General features: G+C 35.0%; 1 protein-coding gene across 1 annotated transcript in view; it reads right to left on the reverse strand.

Moving 5' to 3' along the window:
- WDPCP (WD repeat containing planar cell polarity effector) overlaps nucleotides 1-15,072 on the reverse strand; it is a 133,396-nt gene extending 118,324 nt beyond the window's left edge. Inside the window, exons 1-6 of the mRNA XM_083370015.1 lie at nucleotides 14,988-15,072; nucleotides 14,380-14,424; nucleotides 13,237-13,287; nucleotides 10,287-10,357; nucleotides 9,985-10,044; nucleotides 2,440-2,554 (exon numbers count right to left, since the gene is read on the reverse strand). Coding sequence (XP_083226141.1) covers nucleotides 2,440-2,554; nucleotides 9,985-10,044; nucleotides 10,287-10,357; nucleotides 13,237-13,287; nucleotides 14,380-14,424; nucleotides 14,988-15,048 — 403 coding nt within the window. The 5' untranslated portion in view covers nucleotides 15,049-15,072. The remainder of the gene's footprint in view (nucleotides 1-2,439; nucleotides 2,555-9,984; nucleotides 10,045-10,286; nucleotides 10,358-13,236; nucleotides 13,288-14,379; nucleotides 14,425-14,987) is intronic.
- Nucleotides 15,073-17,970: the final 2,898 nt, after the last annotated feature.

Raw genomic sequence — 17,970 nt, forward strand, 5'->3', positions numbered from 1 at the left:
ATGGATATTAAAGCCATTAAAGATTGGGGCTCTGCAAATCTTCTAAAGGTTGTGTTTTGTTTTGGAAAGATCCAAAATGAAGCACCTCTTCAAATTGTGAAAAGCTCACATAACTGTTTCAGAAGCTGCTCCTGGCTGCCGCCACATGTGTGAGGATGCACTTCTTTGAAAGGATTTATGCAACATTATTAGTGATACCAACGAGGTTGAGGATACAATGATTAAATTAGAAGATGGTAAGAAGTTGGAACTGATTTTCTGAAAAATGGAAACAAAATAAATCTAGGTTTGGTTGACATAATATACATTTGATTAGAATGCAAAAAAAAAAAACAAGCAGCAAAAGGCCAACCAATTCTTTTTATACAGCATTAACCTTGTGAACTCTCAAGCTTCCTCCTTCCATTATATATTCAAGATGGACAGTGTTTAATATTTATTTGTTATGTATATGTAGGGGGGTGGGTCTATGCATATGTTGTATATAGTATGTTTAGGTGTGAGCCATGTATGTGTTTCACTTTGAGAGCAGGCAACTAAATTTCATTTTTGATGTGTGCCGTTGTGCCCACAGTAAAAAAAAAAGATAATAAAGGTTATCTTATCTTATCGTATCTCACCATATTGTATCGTATCTTCCAGGAGATTATCATCTAAATATTGAAAGAGTTTCACATTATGGCTTCTCCAATTGGTACACTTTTTTTCCTGCTTCTCATCAGTGTGTACATAACAACTATCATCCTTGAAATTGGATCTTAAAACAACGAAAGTAAAGCTCTATTCAATAACATCCATATTGCTAGTCAGTACATGAGGATGAAACCCCTGACAGAGCTTGCAGAAGTGAGTCTATTAGAAATTAAAAAGAATAGACTGTGCCCATGTATTCTGCAGTTCTCAAAATTTGCTGTCAAAACTAACATATTCCAAAGGCATGACCTATGAAGCATTGCATTATATGTATCCCAGATTACACTAAGAAAGTCCAACAATGTAGTAAAAAAAATAATAAATTAGAAGATAGCTCGCAGAAGTCATTTTATACTCATGAAAATATCTCCTTAAGTTCCTGCTTAGGTTGCTTTAGGGAAAAATCGGTTAAGTTAACATGTTCTACTGTATTGCTTACTTATGTGCACGCTTCTAGGTTTTTCCCCCCTCTAATTTCTAAGTCCTAATTAAGCAACTGAATTTTTTTGCCTGTGTTTTTCTTTTAATTTCCTCTCTTTGCTTTTGTTTCTTTTTTTTAATGTTCACCTTAGTTTAAGATCCATACATTTTAGCAGACTAATTTGGAGAATTTGATCCTTAGATTCCAATTTGTTCCTCTAACTGTTCTGCTCACAATGCATTTATTTAGGGCTGCCAAGGTTCTGATATTAGATTTTGAATTAATGTTCAATTAACTTTTAACTCAAAACAGATAGGATCTAGCAGCTATAATTTGTTTGGACAGAAAAAAAATACTTTAATATGGTTGCGTGTAAACTTTCAAACAGGTTCTAACTATATTGGCTTGCTTTAGTTTTAAAAGTTTTATTTAATCTCTCAGTCATATTATTATTATTATTATGGTATGCCCTATCCTTGATTAAATTTATATCATAGTATATATCAGAAATTTAATCTGACTTTAGAATGTCTTCCTTGCAGGCATAAGATTTCTCTATATGTAGATATTATGCTTTATATCAATGCCAAACATAATTTCTAATCTTATTTCATTAATATGTAAGATTGGTATCCTATTTGGTTATTCCAAAAATCGATGTCATTGCTTCTTGCTGAAAAAAAAAAGTTAGACATTTTGGAGAAATCAGTTAAAGCTCTTTTAAGAAATTAATGGAAGGTGATGAGGATGATACTAACTTTGGAATTATGCCCTTAAGTGTTCTGACCTAATACAATAGTGGAAGTTTGTGTTAAAAGCTAAAGTTCACTTTAAACATCTTCATGTAACTTATTTTTTAAAAATCACATTTTGTGAGTCATATTGTCAACAGATCACAAATGGAAAAGAGTCATTGCTCTTTACTAGAAAACTTACTTTTAATGTGGAAGGACTTAAATTCAAACTATGTTATTTATTTAACAGATGTCAGATAATATGGCTGAATATACTCTATGACCAAGCCTGATCAAAATATAATCCACTCAAACAGGAAAAGTTACTTGTGCTAAAACTTTAATGCTTTGGGGGAAAATTGCATGCTAAACTGAGGGTTTTTAAAAAAATGAATATAATAGCTGATAAAAATAATGGTTTTTTCCTAAAGTGGTTTTGTCCTGAGGGTAGTAACTGTAGAATTTTATGCAATTACTTCCAATGTTTTCAAGTCCCCAGTGGTAATAATTGGTCTACCTGTTGACATACCATTTCTCCACTTCAGCTTCTAAATGCAGGCAGCTGAACTGCATGCATATAGGTATAATTACCATCAGTGATAGTGTTAGAGATGAACTTTCCCATCAGGGTTCTGTCAATCAAGACTTGTTCCACCTGTGGTCCAGAAAGGCTTAGAGATACCAGTATACCTGAGGGGAAGAGAAGCTGAATCCAAAGAGACAGGAAAAAATAAAAGTTATTAACAGAGATTGTAAGTTTCATACTAAATTTATATTTTAAAGGTCATATAATAATTCAACTGCTGAAATGTGTCAAATTAAAAGATTTTTAATAATCAAAGAAAGAGACGAAAGCAAAAGCAAAGGAATTATGATATAAACATGTGTCAAATGCTACTGAATGAGGTACTTCCCATAATATGCATACACAATAATAGAAGTGTGTCATTTAAGTTTGAAATCTTTCCCCAGGTGGCTGCCTGATGAAAATGCAACTGAATAATAAAAAGGCACCATAGATTCAAGGCAGTATGACCAAACCATTCAATAACTTGTATCTGTGTATTCCAAACTAAAGGTGATAGTAGCAATGCCAAGATGAAAACAGCACCAGGTAAAAAAAATATGTCTTTTAAAAAACTGAAAATAAGATTGGGATGAAAATGAATACTGAAGCAATTGTTACAAAGTATGAAACACATAGGTAGTTCTTGTCTAACAACACTAAACGCGGGCCTGAAAACTGTCATTTAGTGATGGAGTGAAAAAAGCCACAAAGCATGACTGCATAATAAACAATGGCGGTTCCGGCAAACCCAGCTGTCATCATTAATCACGGACTGACTGGATTGTTAAGCAAAGACCTCATGTGACCATGAATTTTGTCTTCCTGCCAGCTTCTCCATTTACTTTGCTTGCCAGCAGGGAAATTTGCAAATTACAGTCATAGGACTATGGGGCGCTGCACAGGCCATAAGTACAAAGTCCAGTCGTAACAACCATTCATTCAGGGATGCTGTAAATTTGAACGGTCGCTAAACAGGTGGTTATTAAACAAGGATGACCTGAACTTACTTCCTATACAATATACAGTTCGTCGAATGTTTCTATCTGCCAGAAATTTCAGAATGCTTCAAACTACCCGAACCAATTTGATGTAGTGATTAAGATGCTGCCTAGAAACCAGGAGTTCTAGTCCTGCCTTAAGCATAAAAGTCGAGCTGGGTAACTTTGGGCCAATTACTTTCTCTAAGCCCATCTCACAGGGTTGTTTGCATGGGAAAAATTTATTTAATAAATTTCGATGCTGCCTATCTCCCTTTAGAAAACATAAAAAGATAAATAGAAAAGCAATAAAAAAATGTAAAAATATACAAAAAACCAAAACCAACGAGATCAACAGAGGAAACGTATTATGTATGTTCATTGCCCTGTTACTTATAAAATAATAATATCATTTACAAACAGTAGATTTGTTTTTGTAGTGTAACATTTATTTATTTATTTAATACTATTTCTATACCGCCCTTCTCCCGAAGGACTCAGGGCGGTGAACAGGGCAAGAATAAAAATACAGATTACAAAAGTTAAAACAAGATTAAATAAATGCCCACATACTAAAATACATCTTTAAAACTCAATAAAATAACCATAACAACCCCCCCCAATCCCTTCATCAGGCCAGGCCAGCTTGTTCAAAAAAGTATGTTTTTAGCTCGCGGCGAAAGGAGCGAAGGTCGGGCGCCGTCCGGAGCTCAACCGGTAGCTGATTCCATAGCTCCGGGGCGCCCACAGAGAAGGCTCTCCCCCTGGGGGCCACCAGTCAACATTCTCTGACCGGTGGCACCCTGAGGAGGCCCTCTCTGTGGGAACGCACAGGGCGGAGGGAAGTCGATGCCGGCAGCAGGTGTTCCCTCAGGTACTCCGGACCCCTGCCATGTAGGGCTTTGAATACTATTTTTTTTATTGAAAAGTTTTATCATACATTTTATCTTTAACAATCCCCCCTAACCCTCCCCTATCCCTCCCTCCCTACCCCTCCCCCCCGACTTCCCAGAGCTAAGTACAAGGTATAAAGAACAAAAAAAAAAAACAATCGTAATCATTCATATGCTAACAACCATAAACTCTGAAATCCATCTCTCTCTAGCTCATATAGGGTAATTACAAACACTATTAATATAAGATATATAAAAAAAGGAAAAGAGAAAAAAAGAGGAGAAAAAAAAGGAAGACTTATTCAAATGCTACATGAAACTTCTTAGTCCCATATTTGTTCTGGATATACTCAATCCATTTTCTCCACTCCATAACATAACGTTCTTGCGAGTGATCTTTCAAATAAGCCGAGATCTTTGCCATCTCTGCCAGGTCAGAAACCTTTAAAGTCCATTCTTCTACAGTCGGCAGTTCCTCCTTCTTCCAATATTGGCCTATTAAGAGTCTTGCTGCCGTAATTAAATTCAACATCAGCTTAGTGTCCACAACCGTAGCATCTGTAATTATACCCAACAAAAAAAGTTGCGGACAAAACTTTATCCTTTGCTTGAAAATCTTCTGCATGTTCCACCAAATTTTTATCCAAAAGGCCTTAACCTTTTTACAAGTCCACCATATATGAAAATATGTTGCATCTTCTTCACCACACCTCCAGCATTTAGGCTGATAGTTCGGATACATACTACTATTACTAGTACCTTGAATCTCACCTGGAAGGCAACCGGTAACCAATGCAGCTCGCGGAGCAGAGGTGTAACGTGGGAGTATCGGGAGACTCCCAACACAACTCACGCGGCTGCATTCTGTACCAGTTGGAGCTTCCGGGTGGTCCTCAAGGGCAGCCCCATGTAGAGAGCAAAACATCTAAGCACTGATGAAAGGACTGTAAATTTGCCCTAGATTACTGACCTGTCTAGGGATACTTAACAAATAATGCATTTAAAACTAACCATAAATACCTTGTTTAAATAGTTTACAGAAAAAACAGAACATAATTTAAATAAGCCTTGCTCAGATTTGGGTAAAGGGAGATTTTATAATCACAGAATCAAATGTATATTTTTACAGTGTTGCTCTTAGTTGCGAAGTCATGTCCGACCCATCGCGACCCCATGGACAACGTTCCTCCAGGCTTTCCTGTCCTCTACCATCTTCTGGAGTCCATTTAATCTCACGCCTACTGCTTCAGTGACTCCATCCAGCCACCTCATTCTCTGTCGTCCCCTTCTTCTCTTGCCCTCAACCTTTCCCAGCATTAGGTTCTTCTCCAGTGAGTCCTTCCTTCTCATTAGGTGGCCAAAGTATTTGAGTTTCAACTTCAGGATCTGGCCTTCTAAAGAGCAGTCAGGGTTGATCTCCTCTAGGACTGACCGGTTTGATCACCTTGCAGTCCAAGGGACTCGCAGGAGTCTTCTCCAGCACCATAGTTCATATTTTTACATACATACATTATATCAAACAACAGCTTAACTATGATCATTATCAACTGTTAAGATATATGTAGTATAGGGATGAGTAAATTGCCCTTTCTCTGCATGGAACCAAAGGGTCTTTTTCATGACCCTCAGTATCTCTTCTAACCTATAGAATGACATAAGTAATAACACCTAGATTTGGATGGTCCAACCTTGCAGGCCTTTTGAAAAGACGTGACTTTTTCATCAAGCTTGGACTGGGTATAGGTTGGATTTTATTCTGTACATGAAATATTGATTTTAGCTTTTTAAATAATTGTGATTATTTTACTGTTTGCCACCCTTAATCACATGTCAACTAAGTTGCCACATAAAACTATATAAAGAATAAATAAATTTGGAAAAAAACTCACACATCTTAAAATAGGCATAACATAATTTAAAAATCTCAAAACCTTCCAAAACTGCCAGCCAAATTTAGCTTCGTTATACATTTGATGAAATTCCATACATTTTGCAATCTTTGATTTCCTGCAAAATAATTAAATATGCTATTTTGGTTATCAAAAAATTATCCATCTCTGATTGGGCAAATACTTGTAGTTACCAAGTAAAATAGTTCATACAAAGTATAAAGACTATGGTTCACTAGTTTAAAGCAAATGCTATTTAAATCTCTGAAAACACCTAGGTAAAGCAGATTTCGTTTGTAAAATATAAACTGTATTAGAATCACCATCATCTTCAGTCTAGTAAAACTATCTTCAGGTAATCATCTAGATAGTTACTGAAATTCCCCAAGTGATGGCAAATGTCCTTTAAGGTTTTGTCCTAGTAAAAACATTAGACACAGTTAGATTCATACAGCTTTTATTGCAAGATCTCAGCACTTCAGTTTATTCTTATATTGCAGTTGGATTAGATAAAATCTCAATTGATTCTGAAATAGATAATATGATTTTGTATCTTAATAGTATTTTGGAAGTATTTTTAATTGCCCTTCCCTCACCAAAAAAAAATGAAAGTATCTGAAGAATAACAAAACTCTCCAGAAGCTGTAGAGATTACTGTATGGAATATATATATAAAAATAATATATATAAAAAATCTATCTATAGTATTCCTTGTTGAGGCTTCCTCAAGAAATAAATGAATAATCTATTTAGAAAAGGGGGGTGTTTACTTCCTGCCAAGTCTCCATGAATACCATCTATAACAAATACATTGACATTTGTTGGCATAAGCAATCTATCATTGCACATCAATAACCAAGTTCAGATACCTTCCAAGTAAAAATACTAATCACAAGAGTATATTCTTTTCAATGTGCTTTTTAACTCAAAATTTTAAATACCAGCTAAATTTTCCTATGAATTCCTTATATTAGTGGCTGCTATCTCACTGCAGTGTCAACAGTCTATATAATATTAGATAGTCACAACTGTATGTATGTGTTTTGAGAAACAACAGACAAAAACACTTTAGCTTTATTATCTGATACTTCTTTTGAATAGCCAATAGTCAAAGTGAGTGGAACAATGATATTACAATTTTATGCAGGTTGTGCAAGGGCTGGATTTTCAGGGGTTGATTTGCTAGCTTTTGAAAAAGGTGTATGAAGCCTTTCTAAATATATCTCAATTTTTCTGATACTGAGATGCAAAACGAGAGGGGGAAAAATGGAGAAAAATATCTAAAAATTGGTTACATTTCAAGTCCTGCATTCATACCCTTAGCCCCTTTGGCTGACCTATTTTCCAGGAGCCACCCATCCCACCAAATTTACATCTTCAATCATTACAGCAGCATTATCCTCTTCCACCACCCGAGCTGAGAACATCCTAAAAAATGGACCATAAGGGAAAATTATCCATGCTGTTTAAAAGAAAAACAAAGTTTTTAATGAAAGAGGAAAATAAGAGAAAAGAGGCTGCTATCTCAAAACCACAATCACCACAGGTGACGTAAGATGATGAATGGAACACACAGATACATGCAAGCAGGTTTGGTAGCCTACATGAAGTTTCTAGATTACTTGCCACAATAGTAGTTGGATGCTAGAATTTACTGATGTTTGAGAGATTTGTTGGAAAGCTCTAGGTAATACTGTATCCAAACCTCCATGACATATGCTGGCCTGCCTTTGTTTGATTTGCCACCAATTTTTTTCATAGTTTTATGAGGTAAATTTCTAATATAAATGTATTTTTACAAGGGAAATCTTAGAAGACTGGATTTTGTACAACTGTACCAAAAACAAGGTTTGAATAGGCAATATAATGAAGCCTAATTCATCAGAACCTTCTCTAGCTGACAGGAAATTGCTATGTAATGAGCAAGGATACTCATTTGCATGTGATTCTATACTCAGCTCAGTTCCTTCCCATCTAAGTCCCTAGAATCCCAACCATATCAGACAATTTAAATGGCTCCAAGGAAAAATCTACTGTTAATTGATCTCCATAGAGGATTACTTTTATTTTTTCTTTCTTCAGATCAGTTATCTCACCATAAGAGAACACAATCTCTTATGCCATGGCTACAAATAAACATACAGGTAGTCCTTGTTTTAATATCTAAGGGGTTCTAATGACTTCCTGTTGCAGTGGTCACATGATTGCAATTTGGATGCCAGCCAACTACCTCCAATGAAAACGCTGCAGGATCCTGTGCTAATGTAATCAGTATTTGTAATGTTCACTGCCAACTTCTGGCAAGCAAAGTCAATGGGGAAGCCAAGAAGAGATCACAAATGGCGATGATGTGACCACAGAATACTGTGACCATGTGAGATTCGCCTACAACAATGGCAACTGGAACTGCTGGAATTGCTGTAGTAAGTTGGCATGCTCACATGACACTGTACTTTATGACAGCATCACTTAGCGACAGAGTTCCCAGTTCTAATTACTGGTAAGTAAGAAATACCTATAAAGGCTTTACTAACTTTTGGAAAGTCGACCAGATCACTTCTATCTATGTGACATTGTAAGATTGGTGAAGCAGGATTTACTTTTTATATATCATGCTGATTTAATTCATAGGGAAGCCTATAATATATGTTTATTAATTACAGTTTCAGAATGCTTCCTACCAATTTTTTGAGGATAGAAATCAGGCTCAATGTACCTTAATTTTTTGATCTATGTAAAAAAACAGTCTGATAAAAAAATAATCATCTGGTTGCTTTTCAATTCTTTAGTAAAGAGGCACATTACTTCAGTCTAAATTAGTTTTAGATTGCTCCCTAACAAAACCTAGAAGTACATATGCTTTTAAAAGTACAATCCTGCATTTGTTTATGGAGAAATATATCTCACTGATCTCAGTTATGTTTATTCTCAAGTAACTATGCATTGCAGTATAATGCATCATTATCAGATATCAAAACTTTGCCTTTGAAGTTAACAGCTAAGGGTATTCAAATTACAATATACGGCAAGACAAAATATTATCCAGCTCAATAAAGTTATCATTATAAAGTATAGCTTTAATTACAAGAAAATTAAATGCTTACACCAATACTATGACTATTAGTCAATATATATTAATAAAATTCAATGTATTAAGTCATACAAGTATATGCCTGTTAAAAATATCAAGAATAAAAAGGTAGTAGTAGTTTTTAACATATTTCAGGAAAAAAAACCTGTTGATTAGACTGCTGGATCACACTTTATGATGCCAACCTGTTCCCACTTTTTCCATGCCGCTAACAAGATGTGAGCAGATGTTTTCTTTATATATTATGTGAATATTTACATAGGTACAAAATACACCTTCTGGGCAGTTTGGAAGTGTCATAAAAACAAACATGTCAAGTATAAATATTAAAAGATGCTTCTAACTCTTTGATAATCCAGTCTGAAAGTGGTGATGGGGTGATTCTAAATTTGTAGATTCAGAAGTAAGTCCTGCCAATTTCAAATGAACTTCTATGTTACGTGAGTGTACGGGGGACTACAGCCTATATTTTCTAAACAGGTCATTTTAATTGAAAGCATTATGTATTTTTCATGACTGATTCCAATTTGAAAAGAGACACTTTTGTCAAGACATTCAGCCAAGTATTATACTGGTTTTGTTCTTCAAGTGAATATGTGCATCAAGAAATTATCTTAAACAAACACTGTATTTTTTATAAGTTAACTTAAGACTAGTCTCTTTAACAATTGTTCAGTGCTGTTGATTGAACATTGCAAAACCATGTCAAAACATTTACCTGACAGACATCTTTGCTCTTCCATTTACTCAGTACACACTGACTGTTTTGCATCAGTTCCTGAAGGAAAACAGAAAGTAGACAGTGAATAGATGACTATAGACATTTCACATGTGGTTAAAGTTCTTCTGTTTTTCAAAGGGGAAAGATTGCCTGACATCTAAAACAAAGATGCAACTGTTTTGGATATCCCACCATACAAAAGCCGATTTATCACCAGAAGGAGATGATCTTTTGGAAAATTAAAGGTGTTGAAAGAGATTTGAAAACCTGGATTAATTGTTAATCTTTCTGAAAAATACCTCTAGCTCCTTAAGTGTGTCTTGAAGCTTTTCTGGACGTTTGTTCTTAAGTACCCAAGGATAATTTCGAGCTAGCAAATAAAATAAATAAGATATTGCATGCCATAATGAATAACTGTAACCAGTACTTGATTTGAATCCATAGTTTATGAACACTCTTAACATAAAACATTTAAACACTGAAAAGAGCACATTAAAAGGAATAATTTTTCACTGCATTATGAACATTATCAATCCCATTATCGATTTGTTTATAATTTAAAGTGTCAACTTTCAAAGTAAGTTAAATATTTATTCAAAGTATGAACATTTACCACTAAAAGTCTACATAACACGGATTCAGCAATCTACAGAATGTCTGTCAGCTATGAGTCTGCTAGTTTCTGACGATGTACAGTAAGTCTTTGCCACTGCCACCAAAGCATGACTGACAAGGAGGGTCTTCTCTGTGATCAAGCCTGGATTATGGAACACATTATCATGGAAGTCCTACTTGGCCCTTCTTCTGTCTGAGAGGTCCTTATTCTTCCAGACGTCTGACTGTCCAAGTTGAGGAGTTTTGTTAGTTTGGCCCTTTGCTTTTATGTTGTTTCTAACTATAGAACCTATCTTTTTACTGTCCTTACTTCTACATGGGTCTCTTATTATTCATTTATTTATTTATGGGTTTATGACTTTTGAATTACTATGAACACTCATGTACTATATTTATAGTGGAAGAATGTAAATCTTGTTGAATTTATATATAACTGCTTAGGAAGGCCATACAAGTAAATACTATTGTATTGTAGGAACAACAGCAATAGCACTTAAGACTTATATACTGCCCGATAGTGCTTTATAGCACTCTCTGAGAGCACGCGGAAAAGAACCACTCATCCATGATGCTGGGATGAAATTGAGTGGGTTGGGGATTGCTGCAATATTGTGGGTGGCCAGTTGACATGTGATGGGTGGGCTGAACAGCTGAATTCCACATGGTGCTTCCCTTGCTTCAATTACTGAGTGACTGTTTAGGTTGCTTAATGTGGTACTCATTTTTGAACACTAGCTGAGGCTATGGAGCATCAGTGGATCACAAATGTAGGGAAGCAAATTTCCAGAGACTATCAGTGGGCAGCATGATGGGAGGCATTGGGTTGATTGCTGCTGTTGATTGAACAAAGGCCTTCAAATTGGTGAGTGTCTTCAGTTGTCCTTCTTTCCTGCATCTTGATAACTTCAGTTGTTGTCTGCCTCAGCCTCCAGCTGCTGTAAGGTAACCCCAAATCTACTGGTATATACAAGTACAGAAGGGAAAGGACACTGAGCTGCAATGAAATCTGCATTCTGGACACTGTAACAGTTCTAATTGTAAGAAAGGCATTATGGCTTTTTTAAGACCTTAGTTGTAAAAGCTGAATTATAGAGCTATGTGACTTCAATCTCCATGTCTTGGGTGTGGGTTCAGATTGGGATTGGGCTTTCATGACCTCCATTCAGGAACTAGTAGACTCATATCCAGCAGTTTGTTCAGTATTATCCAGACCCTTCTGGGTAGAGATGAGAACTTCCTACAGGCTACTGTGATATTTTTGCAGGATTTTCATAGATAAAATAACTCTAATTTCTCAAAGTTAGATACCACTTGAGCAAAGTCCTGCAAGATGACTTAGGCAGATCATCTACTTTGAGAAAGATTGAAGAATCTGTGCCTCTCATTTCGGGCAGCTATCTGGGATGTGGATACAGGAGGTGACCATTTTCTCTTTGAACCAGGCAGTGATTCAACCTCTTCAGAAAAAGTAATTTCTTCACCCATCCTTGCTGGATAACCTCCATCCACTATCTAATCTCTGCTTTCCTATCATGAAAATACTAAGGACATGGTGGTAGGAGTTCCACTATAAAGATTCTAAAGGAAACAAATAGGCTATTTCCTTTCCAATCAGGAGTCAGGTCCAGGCATTGGATGCAAATAGCAATGGTTGTCCTGGTTGACAATCTCTGTTGGGAAGTAAAGAGTGTGTACTTCCCTGACCCTACTAGTGGCCCTACTGGCATTCATTTGGGCTACTTAAAAAGAATTGGAACTGGGAAGATTATGGTGGTTCTGCTACTTCCTGAATGAATAATTATATCTACTGTGAATACAGCAAAAACAGTTGAGCCCTTGTTACACTAGTCTGGAATGACACAGCATTTCTCATACTGCTAAACTTCTATCTGAAACTACTTGGGGAGTTTATCTGTCAGTTTGAGGCGAGATATCATCAATATGATAAGGGCCATGAATATTCTGGAGATCCTAATTAAATTTCCTTTGTAAGCAATGGCCTGCTTAGTAACGGGGAACCAGTTTAGTAGCATTTCAGTTTTGATTTGATTGCTGCTTGGCTTCCAATAGGCTCCTAGCTTCAATTCAAGATATTAATCTTAACCTTTAAAGCCCAACTTATCTCAACACCCATATTTCGTCAGGATGCTCTCACCCAAGTGGAATCAGTCCATTGAGTGGGTTCATCTTAAGAAAGACTGCTGAGGATCTCCACACTATGTGAAGTGAAAGAATTAGCATCAGTCATGGAGTTTTCAATTTGAGAAAAATAGAGGGCAGAACTTAATATTTTCCTTTGTAATAGTTCTTCTACCCCATCCAACTCCTTCATGAGGTTCAATAGAAAGAAGCCAAATAATTTATTTGCACCCTGGTGATTTCCATGTTTTGGATTATATGTTTCCACCAGCCTGGTTGTAATGAATGAGAACAGTAGGAACTATAGTCCAAAAGATGTGCAAAGAAACAGAAAGTCTATCTCTGTGATAAGTTGCTACTTCTCTGATAAAGAAGCCCTCTCATCTAGAAAGTTAGTTCTATATCAGATTTTAAAAAAACAAAGTTAAAGAAAAACATACATTTACATATTTGTATGTTTATTTGCAGTAACATGAAAACAGGAAATACTCTTACATTCTGCAAATTGTTGCTTCTCATATAAATAACCAACTTTCATTTGTGGCTCTACAAGAAGAAAAAAACAAAGTTGAACTATCTTAATTTCTATTGTCAGCAAACTTCTATTTTATATTTTGAAAAAGTAAAGGTATTTCATAGGAGAAAAACAATGCTGGTCTATAACTGTAATAAAGATTTGATCGGGTGAAAATTTAACATTGTTTCCTTCTCTGTAAACTAAATTTGTGGTAAAATGGAAGCAATTTCAACAGACGCAATGATACTAAATAAGTTTTATTCTAATTAACTTGACAACCGAATCCAAACCAGAACCAGTCTGTGCTGCTTGTGGAGACAGCATGGAATGCTGACACAAACTACCACTTTAATGTGGACCAAAACAGGAAGTCATTCTAGCTGAAAAGACCTTTTGGCCCATCATGAATCTTCTAGGATTAAAAAGTTTAATCAGATAAAGAAAATTGATCATTCACTCTGAAATGCCCATTTCAAATATCAGGAAAGGAGGATCCAGGAGACCAACATCAGTGCATTCCCATGAATTTACAATGCCCTCTACTGGAACTTCAATAAATAAAGAGTAACAGGCTCTACCAATTTAATATATTGTATCTTATATTTTTATATAAGAAATTGAAAACTTCTGAAGTATATACTTTTTTGTTAAAAATGTTTAAAAGTAGGTTGAATTAATGGCTAACTACTGGCAGAGCAAAGTAATTTGGAATAGTTTTGGTTTATAAGGAAAAAGCTGGACAAGATCTTTGTTAAAATGAAGAAGTAGAAAATTGTAGAAATATCTGAAATCTCATCAACAAATAAAAGCCATACTATAAAAACAAGACAGGAAAGAGAAGTGGAAATACAAGGAAGATAATGTACAAGTCCACATATACAATCTTAAGAAATTACCTTAACAAGATGTGCAGACTTAAATATTATATGATTTACTACATATTATACAAGTTTCAGACTACACTATGACTATTGGAATAAAATAGGCACTTAATGACCAAATTACTCATTGCTGAAAATATACTACATAAATATGTAAACATAAAAACATAATATTTCTGAAATGCTGAATTTTTAACTGTAATCTTATTACAACTTTTATTATAAGTGGCAAAATTTTACCTGGTTCCTTCTTTTCATGGTACTGATAGACACCAATATCTTTCTCTAGATAATTAATGAAATGCAACCTTAATTATGGCACTTAAAACCGAACAAATTTCTTTGCTCATCATAGTAAAGTAAAGCATGCAGTGACACAAATATAATTCAGGTTACAGGCACAAATGCACGAGTGACAATTTCATATAGGCGTAATGTAGATACACATACATGTGAATACCTGAAAAATTCTTTATTGCAATTACGACACAGTACATAACAAAAAGTATCTATTGTAGCATATTAAATAGTCTGATAGAAGTTTGCTTTGTGTTACATTATTGGGATATTATCCTCTCTGAAATAAGTAGCAAAGAAGTCTGACGATCTAACTCACTTTCAGCCCAAAGTTTTACAGGTAAGTATTCTTTCCTGCAAAGTTTTAAACAGCTAGGAAATCAAGTTAGAAATCACCACTTTTGTTCAGATAGTGTTTATTGGATAATGAATGCTGTCCCTTGTTGGAGAATGATTAACAAGCTTTTATACACTGTATGAATCTGGAAACTAAGTGCAATGCACCACATTAAGTTTCTTTAAAAATTGGGAAAAAATATAACATCTTTTACCTTCAACATATAAGTTGCTTTTCACCGACCAGAGGTGCATTTCAGAGAGAAAGACAGTCATCTATAACAGTGTGCACTTATTTCTAGAGCAAAAAGAGATAGAAACAGCAGTGAGATGAAAAATAATGGAAGTCCTTTATTATTGTAGAACTGTAGGACCTAGCTTCTTGGATGAGAAGCAAAACGTCTTCGCGCAAAATAAGAAAGTCCAGTTGCCTTTTGAAAGAAAGCACCTGAATGACGGAGAACCTCTGTAGACATGTAGAACCTAAGAACACTATATTTTTAATAGGCTGACATTTACTAACTGTACTTGTTTACTGATCTAATTTAAACTGAATAAATTAAAGTTAATTCAATTTATAATTCAATTTAAACCATCTTATTTCTCTAATTTTCTACCTTAAAGTTGTATTTAGTTGCATACCTTTCCCAACAGAACCGACGATTCAGATTCCCCACTTTACTGTGTTCCCAGATCTGCTCTAAAGATTTGGAGACTCACCGCAGGAGACTTGGGGTTATGTAAGGAATGCAAATAGAAGAGAAAAGGAGAGAATGCCAGTAGTACTAGCTAGCAGATCTTATATGTAGCCCTCTGAAGTCAGGTGTTGTTGAAAAGGAGTGCTTGAATGTAACATAATCATACTGCCGTAGATCTTGGCAATAAAGCTGCAGAGTAATAATTTACATAAAAGACTAGCAATTGCTTTTTGAGTAGATGATGGTGGTGATGCCTGCAGAATGCAAATATGATTGAAAGACATTTAAGGTGAGGGGAAAAAAGCAGCCATGATCCAAAATCCAGCAAACAGCCAGTAAATAATATCAGAACGTTATACTATTCCTTGAAATGACACCTTGCACACATTTTTTTTAAAAAATGCACAAAATAGCTTATAAGAGCTATTTATGTTCGTTCCCTTCTGGGAGGAGGCTTTGTGGTATCCAAAGCAGAACTAATAGATTCTGTACTAGCTTTGTACCTTATAGTACCAACCTTGACTCTTTTTCCATGTATTCAAAATGGACTGCGATGTGTGTGTGTGTGTATGTATATGTATGTGTGTGTGTATAGCACATGTATACGCATGTGGATGTATGTGTATAGGTATATATTTATTTTCTTTTGAGAGTGGGCCTCAGAATTTCATTTTTAATGTGTGCCACTGTATTCACAGAAAAAAAGTGACAATAAAGTTTATCTTATCTTAAAACAATCTTTAGAGCCATTGAAAACATCCACTGATTTTTTCATATCTCTGCTGTGTAAATACTTAATGGTATTTATATATTTATGTAATTATCAAACATAAAAGGAAGTATTTAGTTTAGTCTTTCTATAAAAGGAAGTTTATACAGTTTATTGAGGTGATAATTTTTAGTAGCCAGAAATGATAGTTAAGAATTTCAGTATTTTGTTACAACTTGATGTCTTGCTCACTGGTGAATCCAGTAAGCAAATATTAAAATATTTACTCTCTGCAGTACAAAATAACTAATTAGTTAGCAGTTCTTCAAATGATCATCTGTCAATTCACATGCATAATTATATACTTATGCATAGCCCCAAGTGAAAATGTTTAGATCTTAAGGGTCTTCAAAGTGAACTCCATCCATTCATAACATGCTGCTAGGCATGGCTCTCACTGAACTCATTTCTGCTCCTAAAATCACTGCAGATAATCTGAAGAAACAAAGACTAGATAGTGTAAGAGGACAGGTTGTCTGACTTTATAAACCACATGTGAAAAACTATAGTTAAAAGATAAGTAACCAGTTTTTTATTATGCAATTCCATCTCAGTCATAGAGGGGCACTGGGCAGTGTACAATTTAATCAATATAGTAAAACATTAAAAACTGAATAATTTAAGATTAAAAAAATGTTGAACCTGTACACGTTATGGAAATAACGGAGTTTTCCTTGCCATATATTAAGTTCCACTTTTAATCTGAGAGCAATACAATCTGAAATTGAATTTCAGCACATGTCAATGACCAAAACTACATAAAGAATATTCCAAGCACGGCAACTGTTTGGCCATCCTTTGAAAAGGAGCAAAGTATCCACAAATGCTACACAAGGAGTAGACATATAACTAAGGCTGGGGTGTCAAACTCCCGGCCCATGGGCCAGATGAGTCATCCAGAAGCCATGCCCATCCCATTGCCAGCAATGGCAAAACTGTCCTGATACGTTGTGTGACATCACATGATGTCATGAGTTTGACATGTCTGTACTAAGGAGTCAAGAGAGTTAGTAATTGATTTTTGTTAAATGTATGAATATATTCTTTACTAAGATAGGAGAAAGTTGGTATTTATCAAAAATAAATCTAGCCATGTTATAGGGAGTAATACTATGTTCCTTGAAATAAATTAAATACCCTTTTGTTCCAAGTCAGAGTTGAGTCAAGCTGATCTGTACAAATAGAGTGAGTTTACTTCTTATGTCATTAGATTATGTGCCATCTGGTGTCAGTTCTTAGTGACCACTTAGATTTTCTGCAGGATGATCTGTCTCCAATCTGTTTTTATGTTTCCTCATCATAAATTATCAGCTGAGAGCTGGTTCTCATTTTTGACAAGAGGTCTAGTGAATGTTTCCAAAACAATCAAGTGAAGATAGTTCTGCCTTCATAAAAACACATTTCTAACACAAAAAAACCCCCAACCATGTACAAATCAGATTTTTGCCATCTTAAACTGCTTATATATATAGATTTTGCGTTTGAAATTCTTGTGTTGTGAATATATTATTAATGCTGTGAAGTTATATTAGTTTAAAACAAAAATTACTATTAATATCAGTAATCATTTGCAGTAATATGTAAATGATGGAATTCATATTATTTATTTTTCACAATGATATATTCTTCACTTGACTATGCTTTGGGGAGCAATGGACACACCCCCTCCATCATATTGCATTAAAATGTGTTTTCACAATATTAAAATTAAAAATAAGGAGAAAAATTAGA

The sequence above is a fragment of the Vipera ursinii genome (assembly GCF_947247035.1).
Source record: "Vipera ursinii genome assembly, chromosome: 1".
Lineage (NCBI taxonomy): Eukaryota > Metazoa > Chordata > Lepidosauria > Squamata > Viperidae > Vipera > Vipera ursinii.